Source organism: Suncus etruscus, chromosome 20 (assembly GCF_024139225.1).
Source record: "Suncus etruscus isolate mSunEtr1 chromosome 20, mSunEtr1.pri.cur, whole genome shotgun sequence".
Lineage (NCBI taxonomy): Eukaryota > Metazoa > Chordata > Mammalia > Eulipotyphla > Soricidae > Suncus > Suncus etruscus.
Window position 1 is genome coordinate 42964335 of NC_064867.1, and position 15801 is coordinate 42980135.

General features: G+C 48.4%; 1 protein-coding gene across 1 annotated transcript; it reads right to left on the bottom strand.

Moving 5' to 3' along the window:
* Positions 1-2855: 2855 nt before the first annotated feature.
* Positions 2856-15579, bottom strand: ARHGEF15 (Rho guanine nucleotide exchange factor 15). Its single transcript, XM_049766355.1, is given in 16 exon segments — positions 2856-3184; positions 5155-5259; positions 5841-5923; positions 6078-6230; positions 6341-6501; positions 6586-6678; positions 6778-6852; positions 10403-10532; positions 10674-10786; positions 10789-10828; positions 10946-11106; positions 11192-11403; positions 11507-11565; positions 13551-13605; positions 13812-14144; positions 14938-15579. Coding segments are annotated over 16 exon segments (2523 nt in total). The 5' UTR covers positions 15536-15579; the 3' UTR covers positions 2856-3032.
* Positions 15580-15801: the final 222 nt, after the last annotated feature.

The following is a 15801-nucleotide window of genomic DNA, read 5'->3' on the forward strand; positions in this document are numbered from 1 at the left end:
GAGGAACCAAATAGGAATCTCCCAGGTCAACCCAGGGTCAACTACCCCAAAATACTCTGCCCAGCTCTTCCCTGGGTTCCTTATTAATATTTTGGACTTTGGTCAAATGTCAACTCCAGGGGCCGGAGAGATAGCACAGCAGCGTTTGCCTTGCAAGCAGCCGATCCAGGACCTAAGGTGGTTGGTTCGAATCCCGGTGTCCCATATGGTCCCCTGTGCCTGCCAGGAGCTATTTCTGAGCAGACAGCCAGGAGTAACCCCTGGGCAACGCCGGGTGTAGCCCAAAAACAAACAAACAAAAAAATGTCAACTCCAAAGATACACATGAACACCTGCACACTGGATTTACCATGATATTCAGTATCACAGCTCTTGCTTTTTCTTTTTTTCCACAACACTTAAAAACCTCAGTTTTATTCATTTGCTACTTGGTCAATGTTCTCCCCATTCCAATTTTCTCAGAATATAGTTTTATTGAAGACAAGGTTCTTCCTTGGCTTTTTTATTTAATTTCTGTATCCCCTGGCCCTCAAACCTAAAAAGCATTCAGTGGGTATGGAATTAAACTTAATTCAATACAAGAGACTGAAGAAATAATACAATGGAGAGAGAGAGAGATGTGGCATTCTGCTCTGGAACCATCCCAACTTGAGGTGTGTAATCTCTCTCTCCTTAAATCATGAGTCTTTTTCATTCTCTCTAGAGCATTTTCTTTTCTATTTAAACATATATTTTGTTTGTTTTTGTGTTAGACCCAGGGGTTCTCAGGGTTCACTCTTTTTTTTTTTTTTTTTTTTTTGGTTTTTGGGCCACACCTGACATTGCTCAGGGGTTACTTCCTGGCTGTCTGCTCAGAAATAGCTCCTGGCAGGCACGGGGGACCATATGGGACACCGGGATTCGAACCAACCACCTTTGGTCCTGGATCGGCTGCTTGCAAGGCAAACGCCGCTATGCTATCTCTCCGGGCCCTCAAGGTTCACTCTTAAAGGTCCTAGTGAGCCATATGGTGTGCTGGGGATCAAACCCTAGTTGGCTGCATGCAAAGCAAACACCCTACCCGCTATACAATCTCTCCAACCCTAAATACATTTATCTTATTTTATTGTTTTGCATCACACCTGGCAGTGTTATTTCCAGCTGAGTGCTCGTGAGTTGCTCCTTAGATCATGTAGTGCCAGTATCAATCTTCAGTCCCATGGATGTAAAGCGTGGGCTCAAACCCCCTTGAGTTATCTCCGTGGCCCTCAAATTTTTTTATTTCATTAAAAAAAATAGGAAAAATAATAATAAATAAAAAATTTTAAAATAGAGATGTTTGGCTAGGCAGTAAAAGACATTTATTGCTTACAGACTCCCCTTTTTGTCCTGCTCGTTATGTCCTCATCCACAAATCCAACACCAGCTAGAACTGGCTGCTTTCCCAACCTGCCAGCCCACTGTGTTAGGCACACACTCCCTTGAAGAATCGATATAGTTCCACCAGCATTTACTGAGGGTTTCTATTATGCCAAGTACTATGCTCAGTAGATCTCCAAAGTCATAGATATGCCAAATGCTGATGTCTCTCTTTCAGAGTCTCCCAGAGTCCATGCACTGCCAAATAGTCAAGGTAACAGCTTGTCCCGGGCTGGTCCCCATGCATAATCTGGAAAGAAGGTGTGATGGCCTATCGCACTTGCCAAGGAGGTCTGATCTGCTCTGCCTGTGTCTCTTGCCTCCTTCTGACATCATACAAACTGTCATCTAGAAGCATCTAGATTGTCATCTAGAAACAGACACACTGGGTGAGGTTGAGAAACAATTCCAGTTCTTGGTTATCTCTCCAGTGCTTGGCCAGTGTTTCTGTGAGAAGGCCAAGATGAAAGCCAGAAAGCCCAGGAGCTCACCCATTGGCCCATGATCCACAGTTCACATTTCTTCACCCAAAATAAATATTTAAAGCCAATCTGAATACTGAGACTGAAGCTGGACCCCTGATTCTAGTTTAGGTTGGCAGAGTAAGGAAAAGAACCTGTGACTTCAAAGCCTGAAGGACCCAGCTTTAGTCCCTATGTCTCTTCAAAAAGACTGTCATATCACCCAACAACAGTTATGGGACCCGTCCTCCAAAAGATCCAGAACCCAGAGCTCTCATCCCTAGCTCTGGTCACTGGCTTTCATGGCATATTCAGAATATTGTCTTCCAGAGCCATTTTTCTTGGAGAGAAGAGTAAGAAAAAAAAAGTAAGAAAAGAGTAAGAAAAAAAAAAAGAATAAGAGAAGAAGTAAAGAACTCAATCATCTAGGATGGAGTTAAGACCACATCATACCATAATTCATTCCTGATATGTAAATACACTCACACACAAATCATTCTCAGATACACTGAGAGACACATGGAAATAGAATCTAACACATCCCAAACTCAAAGGGAAATGACTGTTTCTGCTGTAGGGCCAAGCAGGATCTCTGCTGGACTCTTAGGCCATCTTCTTTGACTTGAAGAGTTGGTTCTTGCTCATTGTTGTTGATTTTTTTTTTCCTAAGGCTTTTTCTCCAACACAGCTCTTGTTATTATTGTTATTTGTGGGTCAGTCCTGGAGAGGCTCAAGCCAATTCAATACTATGGGTCCATTCTAGTAGTGCTCAGGGGGCCTAAGTCCTGGGGATCAAATCATGATATGCAGGCCAAAGTATGCATTCAACCTGTTGAGCCATCTCTCTTGGCTTCACACTGACCCCACTTTCTTTCTCTTCTTTGTCTATAAATATAACAGGTATTCTCTTGGTCAGAGACTCAGCCAGCTCTGGGTAAAGAGTTTTCAACTCTTTTTTCAGCTTCCATCTCCATAGCCAATTCACGCAAGCCATCTTCATTCTCCCTCCTAAGTGGTCTCTGCCCTCTTCTCTTTGGCTTCCCTATCCCCAAGTTTATTCCTAAGGTTGCTAGTAGTTTCCACTAACAGCAGCGCCAAAGGATGGGTGGGTTTTGTCCTCTCCATGTCACCTGCTGTCAAATGTCCCAACCTGTGGCCCCTCCACAGGCTGTATTAGGGTGGTGGGGTGGTGGAGGTGCCTGAAGAGGACCCAACTGCCTCCAGAAGCCTGTGGTGCTTTCGAAGGTGCTTCCTCCTCTTTTGTTCCCCTGTAACTTCACACACCAACTGGGCAGGGAAGGCCCCAGGAAGCCCCTTCAGCCAGCCTGGAGAAAGAAAGACAGAGGCCCACATGGGACTGGGGCAAGAGACAGGGTTAGGAGGGAAAGGGACCTTTGAAATCTGAAACTTGAGGGTCAGGATATGGGGATGGGACTTAGTAAAGAAAACTGGAGCAATGGTGGAAAGATCATTGAAAATGGAAGTGACAGTGGCCCCCCTAAAATAAGGCCTGCTGAGAATGTCTCACTTGGAGTAAAATCCAGAGCTCTTCCAATGATCTCAGAGTGCTGGCGTGGCCTGGCCCTGTATACCTCAAAGTTTCATTTGCTTCTCTCCCCTTCCCTCACTCACTCCAACACAGTGGCCTCCTTGCTCAAACATGCCTGCCTTTTGATTCTTGCTTCTGATTTTTTTTTTGTTTTGGTTTGGGTTTTGGGCCATACCTGGTGACGCTCAAGGGTTACTCCTAGCTATGCGCTCAGAAGTCGTTCCTGGCTTGGGGGACCATACAGGATGCCGGGGGATCAAACCTGATCTGTCCTAGGTTAGCACATGCAAGGTAGATGCCCTACCGCTTCAGCCACCACTTAGGATTCCTTGAACCAAACTCTTTCTGTTCCTGCAAATTGTTTTTCACATGGTACACCCAACGAGGCCCAGCTGCAGCTGCCTGGTTTAAATTATACCTACCATGCTTGCAGGTCAACTGACTTTGACTTTCCACTCAGCGTTTATCACCCTCCACAACATTAGATAAGTTATTTATTTATTTTGTTGGGTTTTGGTTTGGTTTGTGCTTTTGTTTGTTTGTTTGTTTGGCGCCACATCTGGCAGTGATCAGGCGTTAGTTTGGGTTCTGCACTTAGAAATTACTCCTGGCAGGCTCGGGGAACCATATGGAATCTTAAGAGATCTAACCTGGTTGTTCATGTGCGAGGCAAATGCCTTCCCCAGTATAGAATCCCTCTAGTCCTCTATCTTATTTATTCTTTTTCCCCCCCCACTTGGCTAGTACGTCTGCTCTAGCAAGATGAAAGTGCTACCTGTTTGGCTCACTGTGACAGGACCAGAGAGTAGCGCCACAAAGGTGTTTAATAAACAGCTATTGAGGGGCAGAGAGATTAGCATGGAGGTAGGGCATTGGCCTTGCATGCAGAAGGATGGTGGTTCGAATTCCGGCATCCCAGATGGTCCCCCAAGCCTGCCAGGGCGATTTCTGAGCATAGAGCCAGGAGTAATCCCTGAGCGCTGCCGGGTGTGACCCAAAAACAAAACAAAACAAAAACGGCTAGTGAGGCTTAAATGGGAGTTGTTGCGAACATGCTGGGCCCCAAAATATAATGAGGAAAGGAAAGAAATTGAGTGGAGGAGAAAGACACATATGAAATGACGGGGGGTGTAGGCTTCGAATTCCGGCATCCCAGATGGTCCCCCAAGCCTGCCAGGAGCGATTTCTGAGCACAGAGCCAGGAGTAACCCCTGAGCACCGCCGGGCGTGACCCTCCCCCAATAAAAAGAAAAGACAACTAAATGTCTAAGCCAGAGTCAACGACAATGAAATCATGAGACCAAACTTTAATAACCAAACTTAAAAAGGTATCTGTTATGATGGCAGACTTGGGCAAGTGGTAGTGGCAAGGGACAAACTCAGGGAACACTGGTGAAGAGAGGTGGACTCTGCACTCAGTTTTTTTTTTTGGGGGGGTGACCCCAAAACAAAAATAAAAAAAAAATTCAACTATAAATAATTTTTAAAATCACAATGGTTTAAATAAATAAAGAATAAATAAGTAAATAAACAGCCTTTGAACCTCCAGAGCTGGAGAGGCAGTACAGTGGATAGGGTGTTTGCCTTGCACACAGCTGACCTGGTTCCTTAGTGTAATACCTGAAACTAGACTATCTTCTGAGCAATGCCAGGAGTGATCCCTAAGCCCAGAGCCAGGAGTAAACCCTAAATACTTCTGGGCCCAAAACAAAAACAAGCAAATAAATAATAAAAGGAATCTCTCACCTTCAGGGCTCTTGTGCAAAGGCTTGAAGGGAGCCTTGGGTTCCGGGTTCTGTGCTTCATTCTTGACCGGTGCAGAAGGCTCTGAACCAAGTTCCTGGGAACATTCTGATTTGGGGTGGGGGACCATAGAATGGAATCAAGACTCTCCTTAGCTTCTCTCCGCTCTCCCCCACAATACTCTTAAGATTTGACTGAAACCCAACTACAATCATATTTGTAATCAAGGTGTTTAAATAAAGATATTAAAAAAAGGGGCCGGGCGGTGGCGCTAGAGGTAAGGTGCCTGCCTTGCCTGCGCTAGCCTTAGACGGACCATGGTTCGATCCCCCGGCATCCCATATGGTCCCCCAAGCCAGGAGTGACTTTTGAGCACATAGCCAGGAGTAACCCCTGAGCATCACCGGGTGTGGCTCAAAAACCAAAAAAAAAAAAAAAAAAAAGATATTAAAAAAAATTCTCTTTTGCTGGGGCCGGAGCAATAGCACAGCAGTAGGGCATTTGCCTTGCACACGGCTGACCCAGGACAAACCTGAGTTCAATACCGGCATCCCATATGGTCCCCCAAGCCAGGAGTGATTTCTGAGTGCATAGCCAGAAATAACCCCTGAGCATCACTGGTGTGGCCCCAAAACAAACAAACAAACAAAGATTCTCTTTTGCTTCCTTCCTCCCCACGGCATACTCACCACAGTCCTCATAGATGGTATCTGGGGAGCAGGGAAGGGGACCTGGAGTGGGGAAAGCTCCCAGCCAGCGCTGCATGTCTGAACTGATGGGGAAACAGAGAGAAGGGGCATGCTTGGGGAGATCTCCTGGGCATTGAGGTGAAAGGAGCAGAGGACAGCGATAGAGGAGAAAGGTGGTGGACTCTAAGTGGCCAGGTAAGGACACCCAAGGGGTTGCCTGAAGGAGACAAAACTTACAGAGATGAAGCTTGGAGAAGTCGGTGAGTGGGGCGACCCTGGTGGTTGCTGAGAAGAGAGAGGCGGAAAGTAGGGGGTCCAGAGGGATCTGGAACCTGCTGGGCCTGGACCAGGGAGCGATGGGCATAGTCCAGAACCTGCAGCCGCTGCCCACTGCCCAGGGAAAAAAGGAAGTTTAAAGAATAGTGAGTCCCAACTCTTTCTCCACTTCCCTTCCCCTACCTGGCCTCTTCCCCACCCACCCCTCCCTGGGTGGGACCCACCTCTTGGGCTGGGTGATGAGGAGCAGGTCACTAAAAAGGAGCAGGCAGAGGGGAGTAAAGCGTGGACGCGAGTTGAAGAGGACACCCCCTTTCCGGCACCCTAACTCAGTCAGCTGCCCCTGCAACTCCAGGCGCCGGGACCAAGAGACCAGAGGCAAGGCCTGCAAGGAAGCAGGGAAGGGAAGATGTTCTAGCTTTTGCTAAAACTTGGGGGTGAGAGAAGAGGGGGGTCTGGGGAGACTAACCTTGACTTTGTGAAATCTCAGCCTCTGGGTGAGCCGGATCAGTTCTTCTGTCTGCTTCATGCGTCCCACCTCAGCGCTGCAACGCTCAATGATCTGGGGGAGAGGAAACTATTCATTCCTTTTTTCCATTCATTCCTTTTTTTCTCCATCCTTCCCTTCTCTTCAACTGGTCTCAACATCCCTCCTGCCCACCTTGCTGAGAGCGGCCAAGGCCTTTTGGGCATTCTCCTGGCGGCTGGAGCCCTCCTCGGTCTGATGCAGGATATTCTGGGGGAGACAAGGAGGAAGGGTGATTGGATCCCCTGTTCTGCTGCCCTGGGGCGCAGAGGGGCTGCAGCTCAGAAGATTCTGGCTTGGCAAATGTTGCACTTAAAGTTCATGAGACAGCCGCAAGACAGAGACCTCACCGCTCACCCTGTTCCCCACTTCTCAGCCTCCCCATCTCTCAAATGGAAATCTCTCAAATGGTTGTGATCATTCAACAAGGTAACATATGTGGACTACTTTTGATAGTGCTAGGGCTGGAACTCAGTGTACTGAAGTGCTTGCTTTGCTTTGCACGGGCTGAATTCTGGCACAGCAAGGACTTCAAGTACCACTAAGAGCAAGGCCTGAGTACAGAGCTAGGAGTAGCCCTTGAACGTTTCTTGCTATTGCCCAAAAACAAAAAAAAAAAAAAAGGAAAAAGATATTTTATATAGTCAATGCTGAAAAGAAAGTTACTATCATTTTAATAGCTATTCAACTATATAATCATATATATATATTTGGTTTTTGGGTCACACGGGCAGCGCTAGGGGTCACTCCTGACTCCTGAGCTCAGAAATTGCCCCTGGCAGGCTCAGGGACCATATCAGACAGGGACTCATCAAACCAAACATCCATCCTGGGTTGGCCGCATGCAAGGCAAATGTACTACCACTGCGCTATTTCTCCAGCCCCCCCCCATATATATTTCTTTAACTTTATTTATTGACTGATTGATTGACTTTTGGGTCACACCCATCAGTGCTCAGTGGTTACTCCTGACTCTTTACTAAGAAATCGCCCCTGGCAGGCTTGGAGGACCATATGGGATGCCAGGACTCAAACTGGGTTCCTCCTGGGTTAGTCGCATACAAGGCAAATGCCCTACCACTATGCTGTCTCTCCGGCCCCATTCTATCTCTCTGGCCCCTCAACTATATAGCTGTTTTTTTTTTTTTTTGGTTTTTTGGGCCACACCCTGTGATGCTCAGGGGTTACTCCTGGCTATGTGCTCAGAAGTTGCTCCTGGCTTCTTGGGGGACCATATGGGACGCCGGGGGATCGAACCGCGGTCCGTCATAGGCTAGCGCAGGCAAGGCAGGCACCTTACCTCCAGCGCCACCGCCCGGCCCAAGAATTTTTTTTTTTTTTTTTTTTGGTTTTTGGGCCACACCCATTTGACGCTCAGGGGTTACTCCTGGCTATGCACTCAGAAATCGTCCCTGGCTTGGGGGGGACCATATGGGACACCGGGTGATCGAACTGTGGTCCGTCCTACGCTAGCGCTTGCAAGGCAGATACCTTACCTCTAGCGCCACCTTCCCGGCCCATAGCTGTTTATTAAACTATCTTTAATAGCTATTAAACTAGCTATATAACTATCAATGCAAACAATATAATAAAGACATTAAGAAAGCTCTGATTAGGGGAGAGAGCAATAGTACTGTGGGTAAAGTGCTTGCCTTGCACAAGGTCAACCTGGTTTAGTTACCAGCATCCCATAGGGTCCCTCAAGCACAGCCTGGAGTAATTCCTGAGTACAGAGCCATGAGTAACCACTGATCAACTTCTAGGTGTGGTCCAAACACAAACAAACACACAAAACAGTTCTGGTTTGAGATTAAGGAGATAGTACAGAAGGTAAAGTGCTTGCCTTGCCTGGGGTTGACCCCGGGTTTGAATCCCAAGCACTAAATATAAAATTCAAACAAGTATCCCTGAGCACAGGGATAGCTCCTGAGTACTGGCCTGTATGACACCCCCCAAAAAGAAATATTTTATTTAAATTTGCCTCCATCATAGGGCTGGAGCAATCGCATAGTGGACAGGGCATTTGCCTTGCACGTTGCTGACCCAGGTTCAATCCATAGCATCCCATATGGTCCCCCAGCCTCCCAGGAGCCATGAGCACAGAGCCAGGAGTGACCTCTGACTGCCGCTGGATGTGGCCCAAAACTCGAAATAAATAAATTTGTCTCTGTCAATTATTATTTATATGAACAGGGCAATTTATTTAATCTCTCTGTGCCTCCGGTTTTTCATCTCTAAAAGGCAGTCAACAGGAAAGAAAGAAGAGAAAGAAAGAAAGAAAGAAAGAAAGAAAGAAAGAAAGAAAGAAAGAAAGAAAGAAAGAAAGAAAGAAGAAAGAAAGAAAGAAGAAAAAGAAAGAAAGAAAGAAAGAAAGAAAGAAAGAAAGAAAGAAAGAAAGAAAGAAAGAAAGAAAGAAAGAAAAGAAGAAAGAAAGAAAGAAAGAAAGAGAGAAAGAAAGAAAGAAAGAAGAAGAAGAAGAAAGAAAGAGAGAAGAAAGAAAGAGAAGAAAGAAAGAAAGAAAGAAAGAAAGAAAGAAGAAAGAAAGAAGAAAGAAAGAAAGAAAGAAAGAAAGAAGAAAAGAAAGAAAAAAGAAAGAAAGAAAGAAGAAAGAAAGAAAGAAAGAAAGAAAGAAAGAAAGAAAGAAAGAAAGAAAGAAAGAAAGAAAGCTGGAACTATAGTGATAATACACTATATTATTGTATATATATATTGTATATATATTGTGCTTGCTTTGCACAACACAAAACAAGGTTCTATCCCTGGCAGTCCATATGGTCTAAATTAAAATTTATGGGCCAAAGCAATAGCACAGCAGCAGGGCATTTGCCTTGCACACACACAGCTGACCTAGGACAGACCTGGGATCAATCCCCAACATCCTATATGGTCCCCTCTGCCTGCCAGGAGTGATTTCTGAGCATAAAGCCAGGAGTTGCCCATGAGCATCACCAGATGTGGCCCAAAAACCAAAAACTAAATTGTTTAAATTTATGTACGTATATAATGTTATCCACTACAGAACCAATGTTTGCCTGTTGGGAATGATACCCCCCTACTATTGGATAGATATACAGCCGAAGAATACCTACAGTGGAATATCTTCCCAGAAGAGATGAAGAGACCAGAGAAAGGTCTTGGGCCAGCGCCTTAGCAATCCAGTTGCTTAGCAGCCAAGTGGAGAGTGAAGTCTAGACCCCAGGGCCTGCTCTGTGTCCCACCATTTCCCCCTCAAGCTCTGGGCAGTTCCAGGTAGTGAGTGCTGGGTGGGTCCTGGTTGCCAGGCCTCGCTGATGAGTCTGACACAGGCTATTCTCTTTTGTTGTTGTTGTTGTTGTTGTTGTTTGGTTTTCTTGAGTCCACACCCGGTGGGTGCTCAGAGGTTCCTCCTGGCTTCTACACTCAGAAATCACCCCCTGGCAGGCTCAATGGAAACCATATGGGATGCTGGGATTCAAACCATCTTCCATGCAAGGCAAACACCCTACTGCTGTGTTATCTCTTCAGCCCCTACTGTTTTGTTTTTGTTTGGGGGGCCACACCTGGTGGGCTCTGATCTTAGGGATCACTCCAGGAGGGCTTGGGGAGCTATCAAGGGTGCCAGGGATCAAATCTAGATGATCATGTCTAAGGCAAGTGGCCTCTCTGCTGGACCCCTGACATAGGGGTGTCCTTGTTCGTGGTGTGGTGGCAGGAGACCCTGGGGAGGCCTCCTACAGGGTTGGTGAGGGGGACAAGGCCCCAGGCCAGGCCAGAAGAGTACCTGCAGCAACATGCGAAGTCTGGTGATCCTCTGAAAGGGAAGCAGCAGGAAAGATGGCAGCGGGAGCCGCTCACATTTGGGGAGACTCTGCAGTCGTCGCAGTTCCGCAGAGAAACGCACATTTGTGTCCCTGAGGAAGCCATACAGAGCTCCTGGCTTTGCTCTACTGAGGCCCTGACCTGCCTCAAGCCTGCCCTGCCCTACCCTACCCTACCCCACACCCTGGCTTCCTCCCACAAGGATGTCCAGACAGTGTCTCAGGGGCACCCACATGAGACGACTATAGGTCTCCTCCTGGTACTGCTGGTTCCTGACGTAGTCCACATACACGGAGAAAGGCCCCACTGCATGGGTATGCACCACATCACATAGGTCACTGATGTGGGTGGGAAGCCCGCACCACGGGACAGCAATGTTCCCAGAAACCTAAAGACAAGACACAAAGCCCAATGTTGGGTGAGGAGGTGGGCAGAGAGCAGACCCCTGGGATCTTGACCTGTTGAGGTAGACGCATCATGGGGAATGTGGGGAACCACTGACCGCCTCACTTGACACCCCTGCACTCTTTGCACGTTGGAAAAGAGGGTGTGATGGTCCCGGGGTGTCAGAGTGTCCCTCAGGGCCTGGCTCAGCACGAAGGTGTCTGTCAGCAGACGCAAGGAGCGCAGGTAGGAGGCCTCGGATGTCACCACTTCAAATAGGCTCTAAGAAGGAAAGACAGTGGGGAGACCAACTCACATCTGCCCAGCCCTCAGGTCACACCATGACCCTGCACCCCACAATGCCTACCTCCTGCAGGCGCCTCTCCTGGGGGCTGAGGGTGTCCAGGAGGCCGCTGGCCCTCACAGCTGGAAGCTCCTGCCAGAGTGTGTTCCTCGGTCCAGGAAGGCGTGAAAAGGCCGGAGCGTCCCCAGGATTTGATGGTGCAGGAGCCCCATTTTCGCCCACTCCCCACAGCTCCTCTGACAGCACGGCTGCCCGGTAGGTCTGGTACAAGGGTTCTAGAGAGCAGGTGGAAGTCAGCAGAAGAGTTCAAGGCCCCCAAAACCCAGCTCCCCATGACTTAGGGGTGATGGCAGGGACCCCAGCTTCAGCAGCCCTCACCATCCTGTAATGGCAACTCCCAGTTCTGATCCTTCAGCAGTTCCAGCACTTCCTTGTCCCTGGGAAGACAGGAAGGAAGTAAATTCCAGATATTTATTTATCATTGTGGGAGCCACAACCGCCAGTGCCCTGGGCAGAAGAAAACTGTGGAGAAGGCTTGTGGGGCTGGAAACCAACCAAACCCAGAGGTTTTTGGGTCACACCCAGCTGCAATCAGGGGTTACTCCTTTCTCTGCACTCAGAAATCACCCCTGGCAGGTTGGGGGACCATATGAGATACCAGGAATCGAACCATGTCCCTTCTGAGTTGGCTGCATTCAAGGCATAATTCAAGGCATTACTGCTGTGCTATCTCTCCAGCTCCTTCTAGTCCTTTTTTTTAGCAACCATAGTCTGAAATGTCCCATTTGCGCATCTTTACATTTTAAATTATTTAATTTCGAGTGAGGGGACCACACTTGGTAATGCTCAAGGGTTAGTCCTGGCTCTGCACTCAGATTATTCCTGTCAGTGCTTAGGGGACCACATGGGATGTCGGGGATCAAATCCTGGTCGACCATATGCAAAGCAAGCATCCTACCCACTATACTATCTCCCCTCAACTGATTAAATTCTTATATCTTCTCTCTTTTCTGGTCACCTGCACTACCACATCCAAGTAAAATCACTCAAGTTAAAATTTTGGAACACGGCCAAAGAAATAGGACAGCGGGTATTTGCATGCAGCTGACCCAGTTCAATCCCCAAAATCCTATATGGTGCCTTGAACCTATCAAGACTTTTCCCTGAGTGCAGAGCAAGAAGTAATTCTTAAGTACCATCAGGTATGGGGAAAAATATGAGGAACAATGAACACCAGTAAATGTTTGTTGAATAAAGGAATAGGCTTAGATTGATTCTGATAATAATGAGGAATCTAAAATTATCTAGGGGCCAGAGAGATAGTACAGAGGATAGAGTGCTTGCCTCGCATGCAGCCAAGCTAGATTTGATCCCAGGCACTACAGAGTCCCTAAGTTTTGCCAGGAGTTACCCCTCAGTGCAGAGCCAAAAGTAAGTCCTGGGCACACTAGGTCTGGTCCAAAAAACAAAAAAATAAATCAGGGGCCAGCACAGCAGTAGGGCATTTGCCTTTCATGCAGCTGACCTAGGACGGACCTTGGTTCGATTCCCCCAGCGTCCCATTCGGTCCCCCAAGCCAGGGATTTCTGATTTCTGAGCACAGAGCCAGGAGTAACCCCTGAGCATCACCGGGTGTGACCCAAAAAAAAAAGCAAAAAAAATTTTTTTGTTTTAATTTAAAAAAAATTAAATTTTAATGATCAACAAGTCTAGAAAACACAGAAATGTTCATGCTTTACAAATAAATTTGTCAACAATAAATAAACTACAGGGGGGGGGGTAGGGGAATCCAAAGAAGCACATACTATGAACTCAACTCTTTGCTAATATTGTATGCCAGCAATTCCTGGAACACATTTTTTTTGTTTGGTTTGGTTTGGTTTTTTTTTGTTTTGTTTTTTTTTTTTTTTTGGTTTTTGGGTCACACCCGGCAGTGCTCAGGGGTTACTCCTGGCTGTCTGCTCAGAAATAGCTCCTGGCAGACACGGGGGACCCTATGGGACACCGGGATTCGAACCAACCACCTTTGGTCCTGGATCGGCTGCTTGCTAGGCAAACGCCGCTGTGCTATCTCTCCGGGCCCGTTTGGTTTGGTTTTTGGGCCACACCTGGCGACGCTCAGGGGTTACTCCTGGCTATTCACTCAGAAATCATTCCTGGCCTGTGGGGTCCATATGGAACCCTGGGGATCAAACCTAGGTACCTCCTGGGCAGCCTCGTGCAAGGCAAACACCCTATGAGAATGCTTAGACCCAGAAAGGCTAAGAGACTAGTATCAAAGTCCCAATCACTGATAAGAGACACTGATAAGAAGCCGGGACTGCTTATGTCTAAAACTCCAAATTTGCTTTGCTAGGATGGGTTTTATCAGAGCCTGAAAATTTTCCCTCCAGGAAGTAGGAAGGGAGAGGGCAGTGGGTACCTGGCCTCCAGGGTGGCCGGAGGGGTGCTTTGAGGAGCTTCATCAGGAATGTCCCCTGGAGAGAGAACTCAGAGTGAGGAGAACAAATCTACTTCCCAACAGCTGACTGTCCAAACAACAACCCTATCAGGCCCAGAGCAGCTGGTGCAGGAAAAACAAAATCAGGGTGTATGGAGCGTTGTGGTAATTGCTTTGGCAAAGGCAATCCTGTCATGCCACCACCCTCCCCAGCCCAAAGAGACATTTCCCCAGGCCCTGTACCTGCTTGGTTTCCATCTTCAGAGGGCAGCTCGAGGTCTAACGGTGGGGCATCCCCAGGAAGGGGGGCATCCTGTTTGACTCGCACTGGCTTGGGGGGCTTTAAGGGTGGCAAGGGTTTGCGTTCAGCAGTGGAGCGGTAGGAAGTGAGCACGACAGGGGGGTGATTGGCGCTCTGAGGGTTTGCTCGAGAGCGTGAGGTTCTTAGTGGGGAGGCCCGGCAGGGGACCCTGAGAGCATCTTCATAGCCCCCCATAGGCACCCATCGGAGCTCCAGGCCAGGCCGGGTCACATGGCAGACACAGGGGCAGCAGGGAGGGCAAGCCAAGGCAGCATCTGTAGAAGATAAGAGTGTCCTGAAAAGAAAGCCCTTAGCATCCAGCCCCAGGCTTGCACCCCAATACTAGATTCCTTCAAACTCCAGAAATAAAATAACCAGATTTTCCTCCTTAGGGGTAGCAGATCTCCCAAGTGGTACATATGCAGGAGGTCTGGGGCCCTGTTAGTGATTTTTCACCAACCCAGATTAGGGGGTTCACTGCAAAGGCCAAGGATATGGGGTGCATAGGCCAAGAAGTGTCAGGGATTTCCTAAGCTACCTTCGCAGAGTTCTGGGGCTTTGTGTGGTGTCGAGGTTCAAACCCACCCTGATGCATCTCCCAGCCCTTAGGAACTTGATTTTCAAAGCATTAAGTCTATTTTTTTTGTAAAAGGGAAGCTGGAGCAATAGTATAGCAGCAGGTAGGGTGCTTGCCTTGCACGCAGACAACCAGGTTCAGTCCCCGACATCCCACATGGTTCCCTGAGTTTGCCAGGAGTGATTCCTATGCGCAGAGCCAGGGGTAAACCCTGAGCACTGTCAGGTGTGGCCCAAAAGCAAAAGCAAAACTAAAAAGATAATCCCCTGGAATGTCCCAGTTTTTAAACATCCAAAGCAAAGATGCTAAGGGGGGCGGGGGCAAGCGATAGCACAGCAGGTAGGGTGTTTGCCTTCCAGGCAGCCAACCCAGGTTTGATTCCCAGCATCCCATATTTGATCCCCCAAGCCTGCCAGGAGCAATTACTGAGCACAGAGCCAGGTGTGGCCCAAAAACCAAGCAAAACAAAAAAGCAAAGATGACGCACTTACCTGCAGCTCCGTTCTCCTGAACCCCACTCCCAGTGAGGGTACCCTGGGAAGTCATATTCTGCCCGTTCACATCCACTGCCCCTTGAGTCTCAGACTCCAGGGTATCCCCAGACTGGACCTTGCCTTCTGCCCCCCATTCAAACTTGCCAGCCAGTCTCCGCACAGTGCCTGGGGCTGAGGCAGAACCCCCTTCCCGGGGCAGAACTCTGGGCAGGGTTGTGGGGAGTGACCCCCCAGGTTTGGGTTGGGGGACTGGAGATAGGGAAGTAAGTTCTGGGGAAATGGAACGCCTGGACACTGGACTTGGGGTGCTAGGAGGTGTCTCTGGAGAAGCTTGAGAGTCAAGGCTGGTTTTAGAAGCTGAGGGGGGCAGGAGGGCAGGGGGCTTGAGAGAAGAGGCTGGGGGCTCCCAGAAAATGGGGGTGCACATTGGGGTTGGTGCCTCATTGGAAGTGAGGAGAGGTTCTTGGGGAGAGGAGCCATTGTAGGAGGGCCCTGGGGACTGGGGAGCCCTAGGTCGAGAAGGAGGACGGGGGCGGATGATCCTTGGGGGCTTCTGAGTAGGGGGTGTTGCTGCGGGAAGAGACTGAGCTGACATCTTCCTCTGAGCTCTTCAAAGGAGTGGGGTATTCTGCTGGAGTCATCCCCTAAGGAAGAGGGAAGGATAAAAGAAGGACCCTTTATGCTCGCCAAACTCCCACGGCTGGGAGTTGACAGGCCTAACCACTAAGCAGACACGACTTCCAGCCAAGGTGCTGGATGGAACAGGAGTGTCAGGAGCAAAGGCAGGGTGCCCTTCTTCCTCCTTTCCATCCCAGCTGCCTTCCTTCTTCTCCATCTCTCACCCCTCTTCTCATTCCAGCC